Raw genomic sequence first — 10,130 nt, 5'->3', positions numbered from 1 at the left:
TGTTTTGGCTTTATCTTCAATTCCTCCCTCGACTTCCTCTAGTCTGCTGCCAAGTTATGTTGTTTCTCCTTGCGCACACAGCAAAGACCCACCCCCCCCTTCTCCCTCTCCCCTTGCTTCATGCCCTGGTTAACTCCTGCTCATGCCCTGGTTAACAGCAACCTCCTGCTCTCTGGCCTTCCTCTGCTGCACCTCGATCCTCTTATTTCTGTCTAAAATGCTACTGCTAAAATAACTTATTCCTTTGGTAAGAGGGCTCACGTGATTCCCCTCCTTGAATCCCAACACAAACTCTTCAGTCCTCTGCTGAGGAACTAGATATCCTTGCCCACGTTTTAGATTAAGGGTCCTTATTTATATGGACATTTGCTCCTTTTGCTCCTCCAACCCCAGTGGATTCAAGTCTCTTGCCCTCTAACATGGCTCCACCCAGCTCTTGCTGCCCCATAATCCATCATAAGCTTTACTGCATTAGCTTACGTCTTTAGCAATTAACACCAAAAATACCAACAACATCAGCATTATAATGCAACAATCACAATAACAAAAACTGTAATATACAATTTTATAAACAATCATTAAGATCAGAACAACCAAATCTGAGTTAAACCCAACATCAATTTAAGCAATTTAGTCAGATAGTTGACAAAATACATAGATTTATCCATCAGCCACATTCACAGTGGAGGGTTTTGGTAAGGTCCATGCAACAAACTTTGCCATTTGCATCGTTATCCATTTACTTTGGTTGGCAAGTAATATAGTTAGTCTATCACTATCCGCTCTCCCTGAAAATTGTGATAAAATATTCCCAAGATACCTTTCGTGTTCCAATGCAAATTTTGGGCAGTAAAAGACCTCATGGCCTAGATCCTCAAAGAAATCTGATCACAAGTACAGACACGTTCTTTATATGGGATCACATTGTAACGGCCTGTTACCATCACCAATTGTAAGGTATCCCACCGTGCTTTGGTAAACGCTTTCTTGTGCTTGGGATTAAGTAAATCGATAAGGTGAGATGGAAGAGTTAAAGGAGAAGGTGCAAGTTGCTTGTAAACGGGAGCTATTCTCAAAGTACTTAGCAGTTTGCTGCCCCTTCAAGGGGCACTCCCTTCAGAATGTGCTGCTCTCTCTCCCCTTAACTTCCCCACCATCCTCATTCCCCACTGTAAACAAGCTCAGGCATATGCAACTCCATTGGCTCACATTCCTTACTATGCTTTTGTTTCTCTCTGTTGACTTCCCAGCTGGCTACTGTAGAGCATAACTCTCTAACAACACTGATGGTCCTGTAAATTTTGTTAAAAAATATACTTTTCCAGGTGCCAAATTGGGGAAAGGTTTGCAGAACTTCAGCAGACTAGGAATTCATTTCATGCTCATTTCCCAACTGTCTAGAGTTTGTCCGGCTCAGCCTTTTTCAGAACCTGCCCCCCCCCCCCCCCCCGGGGCGGCCCCCCTCCCCCCCCCCCCCCCGTTGGCTGGCCACACTAATTACCTGAACCCCTGAAACCAGAGCTAACCCCATCCACTCCCCCACCCAGCAGCCTCCCTGTTCAAGGGCCAGACCCCCTGCCAATGGGCTCCCTGCTCAGCAGGGAAGATTCCCCTCTCTGCCATTGACCCTGTTTAATTCGGCTTTCTCCACATTAACCTTCTGCTCATCAAAAAACTTGTTTCCTCCTCTCTGCAGTATTAGAGATGACAATCTGTAGCCCATTTGAAAAGGGAACAGCAGAGATGATGGAATATGAAATTACATTTCAAAAGATCAGAGAATGAAGGCAAGAACATTCACACTGGGGGGGGGGACCGTGGGGGGGACCCGACAGCCTTCTTCTTAAGCTGCTGTAGAATTCCCGTGGCAACACTGCAGAAAGGAACTCCTGTTTCCCAAAGACTCTAAGGGTCATTAACACATGCCTGTTACTTTCCAGGCGTGAGTTCTTTGTAGGGGGAAAAGCAGGTACACCTGCAACACAATACCGGTGCGAGAAAACTATCACATACAAAACAGTGAGAATGGAGTAAAGCAGCAGCAGCAGCATTCTACACCGTCTTCAAAACAACTAATTGTGAGAGGGCAGATGAGCCTCCTGCTCCCAAGCGGGATTAACTGGGCTGCACATCATATCCTGGGACACCCGCTGTTGTTTCCACTGCACTGCCATCTCCGCCACTGTTAATATTTAAACTGTACGCTCCTGGGAGTCTTGTCAGGTTGTCGGGGTTTTTTGCTTTCTTACATAACTTAGGAAAACAGTAGGTACACTGAAGGTGTTACATAAACAAACTGCAATTTAAAAAATCCGATAGGTTATGCCAGTGTCCTTACCCTTGAGGCTCAGGGCCAAAAAAGAATGTTATTTTAGGGATCTGTGACTACAGACTCCAATGCATAGTTTAACCTCAAAAAACAAGCTGGGGGACTGGAGCGGTAGAGGGTGTGGGTGTGTGTGTGAGATGGGGGGGGGTTTAATACTTTTCACACTAGTGGAAATTTCCCCCCTTGGCTGTTTGTTTTTAGCCCCAGTAGAGAAATGCAAAATGAAAAAAGACAGACACAATATAGAGTTACCTGCTAGCAGGGTAAAAAACAGCCCCAAGGAAGGGGTGATTTTCCACTGGAGAAATGCTTTGGAGGAAGCAACCCCCACTCATCTCTCCCCTCTTCCCACTTTGTGAAGCTAAATTACACACTGGGGGAATCCCATCACAGATCTCCAGTGCAATGTGTCGTTTGATCCTTGGGCCAAAAGAGCTCCATATCCAAGGCTACCTTGTGAAGTTATGGCAAAAGAGGTGTTTGCATTGAAAAACCCCTACATCACGGCTCCACTACTTGGGCCGAGTTTTCACCGAACTGATCAACCATGCCAGGTCTGTACCTCTACAGATCACCCAGTTGAAGTCCTACATAGAAAAAGAAATCCTTTCATGTAGAAATCTAGTATTTCAGGGAGAAGGGCTGTGGCCTAGCTATGTCCCCAGCATGCTAGTTTTCTATGCGGAAGGATTTTGCCTTTTGTATGGGGGAAGCATTTCATCTTGTGAGCTTTCTACCCTCCCCTGCAGCCTGATGTGGCTTATCCAGAGGCAGGTTTTTCAACTGACACCAGCATTCATTTAGTGCATTTTTCACCCTTCCTCCGAAGGTGGGATGAAAACTATATGGTTCTCCCTTGCCCCATCTTACCCTCATAATTACCCTTGTGCAATAGGTTAAGTTGAGGGTGACTGGCCCAAGGTCATCCAGGGAGCCCGGGTTTTCTGGATTCTGCTCTGACTCTCTTAACAGCTACACCATGCTGGCCTACCAGCTCTTGAGTGAGGACACGCCTGAGAGCCAGTTTGGTGTAGTGGTTAGGAGCCCGGACTCTAATCTGGGAGAACTGGGTTTGATTCCCCACTCCTCCACATGCAGCTGCTGGTGTGACCTGGGGTCAGTTACAAGTCCTTTCAGAGCTGTTCTCTCAGGAGCAGTTCTCGAAAGAGCTCTGTCAGCCCCACCTACTTCACAGGGTGTCTGTTGTGGGGAGGGGAGGGGAAAGGAGATTGTAAGCTGCTCTGAGACTCCTTTGGATAGTGAAGGGCAGGGTACAGATCCAATCTCCTCTTCTTCTTCTGTTCTTGGTATCTCACCCAGTGCTCTTTTTGTGCTTTGCGGATACTAAGAAGAAGGGGGCAGAGCACTACACTGATCTCCTGGAGTGAGGTGACCCCCCCCCCTCCACAACTGCACACCAGAGATGCAGCTGGAAAGCGGCTGCTTCTGAGCTTGGTTCAGTGGTTGTGGCTCCAGCCAGCTTCCCAGCCGAATCAAACCCAGACTCCCAGAGGATGAGCGCCAGTCCTTGAGAGAAGGTGACCGCGGAGCAGGCAGGGAGGGAAGGGGCAGGGAGCAGGAGGCGGGCAAACGCACACAGCACACGCAGCCTAGGAAAGGGAAGCAATCTGTCCGCAAGAGAGCAATCAAATGCGACAAGGAGATGAGATGCCATCAGCCCCTCCCGATTCATCAGCAGGAGCCGCCACAAGAGGAGCCTCGGCAGCACTGGGCAGTTTGTTCCCCCAGCAATCAAAGCTAAGCCCACAGGAGGATTCTGTCAGGCTCCTCCTCGTCTGGCAGCCGAGATAAAGAGATCAGAGGCCGATTCTGTCACTTCCACTAAAATCTCCTCTCGACGGGTACTAAGAGGGATGCCTGAACCAACAAAAGGGGGGGAGGGGAGGCCCGACTGCCCCGTTGAAAGGAAGGACATTCCAAAGGGGAACTGAAATATCCACAGCTCCCTCTGCTGTTAGTCAAGGGAAGTACCATCTCTTGCATTCCATGCTTTTGCTGAAATTATCTGAAGAAATTAAAGCAGAAAATTTGGAGGCCAGGAAATCTAAATTCTACATGTTAAGACGGCTTGCACATATTTCCATCAGTTTGCATCCCGTTTATAAAAATTACAGGCCAATTTTGGACCCATTTTTGGAAACTGACTAGAGGGTTTGTTTTAAGAACACACTGGCCTTCCCTAGTTGTGCTGCTTGCAAAAAATTGTGACTTCATGTAGAGGGTGAACAAAGCAGGGAATCCAGCGTCACAAGGTCTTGCTGGAATTCCTGAAGTCAAGTTCCATGGGTAGATTACCCATGGAAGAGCTGGTGTCAAGTTCCCCCGCTTTCCATGGAACTGACTTGGGCCAAAGCCCTCGTCCAACCAGGAGAGCCACAGGCCAGCGGACTTGCGCAAGTGGAAGCAGGTGGGGGCAGCACAGTAGCAAGGCCACCTGACATCCAGCAGTTTCACAGGGCCATCTGGGGCCAGGCATCACTGCTTTTGCCTGGGAGCCATAGCCGTTAGTCCTCCCTGCTGTCTTCCCCAGCCTTCTTTAAAGGGTATGGGCCCTCTTGCAAGCGCTTAGCCACAGGTTCTGGCTGTCTGCTGCCTGGACAACAAAGCTGCCAACCAAACTCTTGCAGTTTTGCAAGACCATGCAGCAATGTTCAAGGGCCGCTCTGTTACTCAGAGAAGGACCACATCTGAGTGTCAATGTGTTGCATGTGCATCTACATTTGTAAGGCTCTCGCGTACCAGGGTTGGGAAAGGTCTCTGCCCAAAACTGCAGGACCACCAGTCTTGAGCAAGAAGGACCTGTGCTACTCTGACTCTGCAGAAGGCAGATTCATAGATGCCCGATGTGTTAACTTTAGAAGAAGAGAAGAGATTAGATTTATACCCCGCCCTTCACTACCCAAAGGAGTCTCAGAGCGGCTTACAAACTCCTTTCCCTTCCCCTCCCCACAACAGACAGCCTGTGAGGTAGGCGGGGCTGAGAGAGCTCTGATAGAAACTGCTCTTTTTCAAGAACAGATGTGCCAGAACTACAGCTTGCCCAAGGTCATCCAGCAGGTGCAAGTGGAGGAGTGGGGAATCAAACCTGGTTCTCCCAGACTGGAGTCCGCGCACTTAACCACTACACCAAACTTTTGCTGCTACTTCTCAGCTGCTTCTGTTGGATGAGATCCTAAAGCACTAAAAATCTGACCACTTTCCAACACTGTCCAATTGCATCAGTGTACCTTCCCTTCCTTCAAGCCCTCACGTTGATCTTGTGGCCAAAAAGGTTGCTTCTAAATGAAGGTTGCTCATCTGCTCTCCACTATTCAAAGCTTACCCGGCACTGATTGGCATGGTCATCTCGGTAGCTGCAGTCACCTTTGCCTTAACCGTCATGACGTTGAGGTTCATCAAATAGTAGAAGGTCAAGAGGAGCACACTGCCATCTGCAACAATATGGCCAAGAGGGGGAGGGATTTAGGAAGGAAAATCTAATTTATCGGGTTGCAGGAAGGGGAAAAGAGAGGGTACAGCAAAAAACTGCACTGCTGGTTGCAGCCCTTGGGGAAACAATACCCCCCCTTCTTGCTCACTGCAAAGGGAAAATGCCAAGCTGCAAGAAAGAAAAATTGCAAGGTGGAGAGGGGCAAAAGCTTGATCTACAACTGTGCTGTGCTGGTAGTCCTGTGTCTCATCTTACAGCCCTGCATTGCATGTTCTTTAAAGTACATAGTGGAGGGAAGGGGCTTATACCTGCACTAATGTGTGATCTAGAGCCTTTTGAAGCAGGAAAAATGTTAAGGATTGGGGCATTACGCATTAAGGCTTCCTATTAGTCTTTTGGGTGCAGGACAGTTGGGAGCAGCGTTTATCTGCTCCCTGAACCACTGACAGCAATTATGAACTGGGGTGATGTTTTCTGCACAGTTTTGATGACCTCACAATACAATTAGGATCCAATGAATCCATCTGGACTACACAGCCAAAGACAGTGCCGTCAAAATGTCAAAGAATCAAGTGGGGCCCAAAGGGGACTTCCAGTAACAAAGAGGGGATTAAACTCCCTGGTGGCTAACCGGTTCTTTCCATTCTAGCCACTGGTTATCTCCCACTGCCACATGAAGCCCAGTCCTCGTTTCCCCATGCTATTACACTTCTTTGGAATCATCAGCTGTTGTGGTGCTAGAAGGGTACACGCTCTTCTCATAGTCATAAATCAAACTGCAGTCTCTGCTAAGAGCAGACTAAACGTTCAGTGAGCCGTTATGGGTAAGTTCCCATTTCTGAAGTTTGGGGTCCAGGTGCTAGTCATTAAAACTCAAGATACCAGGAGCTTATTTGCCTGGCACTCTCATACCTTTGCATTTCAGGTCAATGGTGACTGACAGAGGGTGCCTCTTGAGCATCTCCTTGCGCTTGTCGTCCAGCTGCACCCCTAGCGTTGGGCGACGACGTTTCTATGATGGGAAAGGCAGTGTCACATATATACTACCACTCTCCTGCGTGTCCCCCCTCCCACATGACACTTGTTCACTGTGAATTCACACTAGAGATGGTGTCCCATTACATTGCTGCCAGTCCTGTCCAAGTACTTTTGAAAATAGGTGTGATATGTGGCATAAAGGACAGGAAATTGTAGCCCCATACCCCATCATACCCCAGCTTCCCTTGGAAACTGCTGCCTCAGCTTCTGGGAACCCAGGGCCAGTATCCAACCACATTCCAAAGACTTAAGGACACTTCAGTCTTCTTAACAGGGGAGCTACTTCTACCATTGTCCTTCCTCCCCATTGCTGACTCTCTGCTATGTTATTCCCGAAGTTCAATTTTGAGAGGGGCTCCATGGGAATCAGCAGAAATTATCGCCATTTCTTTTAAGTTTTTCTAGGGGCCTTTAGATCTTTGGAACATCATTGCTAGATATGGCCCCTGTTGTGAAACTGCAATTCCCCTCCCACATATGTAGGGAAACCCCATCACTCCCCTATAAGACAGTGGGTACAAGTCAAAAGGGGATAAAGCAAAGAAGTTTATCTGTTCACAAGTGCTCTTTACCTCCTTCCTCTTTTCACTCATCCCACAGCAATTTAGCTGTAGCCTGACCTGATTCTGTTATATTTGCATATTAAGTTTTTGGGTTTTTTAAAATGGATTTTACTCTGTCGTTGACTGATGGACTGGGATAGACAAGGCAGCAAAGACATTTACAAAATAAAGAGATCTCAGTATGCCCGACTTTCTTCCTTTTCATTAGACTGCCGGGGAACGGAAGAGAAGGAAGGATCCTTTGCTTCTGCGTTTACTGACTGCATCGGCACGCATTTCACACGACTACCTTTCCGCAGGGCTTGTAAGGCAGAGATGTTCCCACCAGGCTTTTGGCTGAGGACAGTGACGGGACAGCAACTAATCTGGCACTCTCATACCTCCCACCTCCCCTCACCTAACCCCTTAGGAGGCTAAGGGGGAAGCTGCAATTTTTCCCAATATGTTTGCCATCTTGGAACAGACTGTTTTTTAAATATTGTTTTGTACAGTATTTTATTATGGGGGAAGCTGTAATTTTTCCCAATATGTTTGCCATCTTGGAACAGACTGTTTTTTAAATATTGTTTTGTACAGTATTTTATTATGGTTCTAACTTAATCAGAATTATTCATTGTTCTCTTATCCTGTTGTAAACCGCCCTGAGCCGTGCCCACAGGGAAGGACGATCTAAAAGTCTAAATTAATGAAATATTAAATAAATAAAAGCATGGATGTGTCCTTTGTTATAAGCCCAAGGTAGAAAACTGCTATTGACTCCCACCCGGACCACCCTTCCTCCGCCTCCTGCTGCTTCCAATCCTATTGTACAAGAGCAGGGTAAGTGTCTTACCGTATTCTGCTCCTCCTCAGCATCTGAATCACTCTCATCATCTGTGAATCCAAATAAATGCACATAAGATGTGTCTCTCTGTGCGAAAGCAACCTTATCCCCCAAAGCAGCCATTTACAGAGACAGTCTGGCTGCTAGCCATAGGCTTATCACGAATCCATGAAATAATGCAAACAAAAAATTCTTATTTCGCAAGACAATTGCTGTTGTAAGTTTGATTTAGTGCAAGGGTGTCGAACTCATTTGTTATGAGGGCCGGATCTGACATAAATGAGACCTTGTTGGACTCAGCCATGTGTATCATAAAATGTAACACCAGGTAGCGGAGATATAAACTCTGCAAACACAAAGGGTTTTTTAACTTAAAATAAAAACATGCTTAAAACATTAGCACTCTTGCAATATTTTGTTTATTTAACAGTGTCTGATAACTGACACCTCTTGCTCTGAATTATTGCATCAAAATGTCTGTGCCGTTGCAATCCTGAGTACACTGTTCAGGTGTGTATCTGTAAGCTACAAACCTACGATGACGCAGCAGCAGCAGAACTGGAACAAGAAACAGAAGACAGCCAGTTCCACTGCGGGCCTGATAGAAGCCCTCCGGGGGCCTGATCTGGCACCCGGGCCGCATGTTTGACACCCCTGGTTCAGTGGGTTCAAGTTCTCATTTTAAGACTCAACCCTAAGACTGACCCTCTTCCCTGTTTGAAATCTGTCTACTGGTATGTGAATTCCAAATGGATGGCTGTGTTATTCTGTAGCAGCAACATAATACAAGAGTCCAGCGGCACGTTAAAACTTAACGTTTATTCTGTGAAGCCAGTTCTGACTCATGAAAGCTGATGCTGAAATAAATGTTGTTAGCCTCTAATGCGCCGCTGGAGTCTCATTTTATTTTGATATGTGAGCTTCCAGTCTCACGCTCTCAGTGGGGGGCTCTTAACTTGTTTTAAATTAATGGCTCCAAGTAACTCCTAGCTCATCAATCTGGTCTTCAACATAAAACCACAACATTTAAGCTAAAAGACGAGTTCAAAGCATTAAGCGGAGAGTGACAGCATAAAGCAAGCAGGGAGTACAGCCTCCGTCAACAGCACAAATTAAACCAGTTAAAAGCCCTGGGAAAAAACAGCAGAAATGTTTTCACTCCTTGGCAGAATGCCTGCAGAAATTAGGCCAAATGAGCCTCTTGACACAAAGTATTCCAGAGCCCCCCAGGACAGCTATGGAGCCAGCCAGCAATGTTCCCTCTAAGCTGTGGAGTCCTGTGAGCAAAAATTCTATTTTGTGAGCTACTGCCATTAATGTTGTGAGTGAGCATTTTGGCTGCAGCATAAGTTAGTCTGCTCTGGGGCCCTCCTTCCTGAGCTAAGGCAAAAAATTGTGAGCCGGAGGCTAAAATACTGTGAGCTAGCTCACACTAATCAGCTTAGAGGGAACACTGTCAGCCAGCCCATCCTTCCCGTGAGATGGAGCCTTCAGCAGGGCCTCCCCAGATACGCTCAGTACCCAGGAGCAGGGGGGAGGGGGTCTGTATAGGGGGCAGGCCCTGTGAGATAGTCAGCTTTGGAACTGGCCTGGAGAAGCATCTGGAAGACAGTGCTGAAGTGTTTGCATTGTTCTAATTTTATCTTTCCTGCCCTTCTTGCGTGCTTTCAGCTTCCTCCTGTAAAAGTCACAGTTGGCCTTTTATGAGCTTTCAGCTTTGAAGATCAAAATGTGCCTGTCACTCTCTGCCTACCTGTGCTATGCTGTGATTATGCTTGCCAACTTCTTTGTCTTGGAATACTGAAGCCTTCTGAGATTTTTTTTTTTTTTTTTAAGTACTGAAGAGGCATCTTCAGCAGCTTTTAGTCACCAGGGAGTTTTAGCCTTTTTCTTCACGTAAAAGTACAGCGATGTTAAGGGATGCTT

At 46.9% G+C, this 10,130-nt stretch overlaps 1 protein-coding gene across 1 annotated transcript in view; it reads right to left on the bottom strand.

Moving 5' to 3' along the window:
• Positions 1 to 10,130, bottom strand: part of LOC107105968 (THO complex subunit 5 homolog) — a 17,036-nt gene that overhangs the window by 6,299 nt on the left and 607 nt on the right. Inside the window, exons 2-4 of the mRNA XM_015406027.1 lie at positions 8,214 to 8,254; positions 6,693 to 6,792; positions 5,673 to 5,781 (exon numbers count right to left, since the gene is read on the bottom strand). Of these exons, the coding sequence (XP_015261513.1) occupies positions 5,673 to 5,781; positions 6,693 to 6,792; positions 8,214 to 8,254 (250 nt within the window). The remainder of the gene's footprint in view (positions 1 to 5,672; positions 5,782 to 6,692; positions 6,793 to 8,213; positions 8,255 to 10,130) is intronic.

The sequence above is a fragment of the Gekko japonicus genome, unplaced genomic scaffold, assembly GCF_001447785.1.
Source record: "Gekko japonicus isolate JY-2015 unplaced genomic scaffold, Gekko_japonicus_V1.1 scaffold431, whole genome shotgun sequence".
NCBI lineage: Eukaryota > Metazoa > Chordata > Lepidosauria > Squamata > Gekkonidae > Gekko > Gekko japonicus.
The sequence above is the reverse complement of the archived record's forward strand: the minus strand, read 5'-3'. Positions and strand labels throughout refer to the sequence as shown.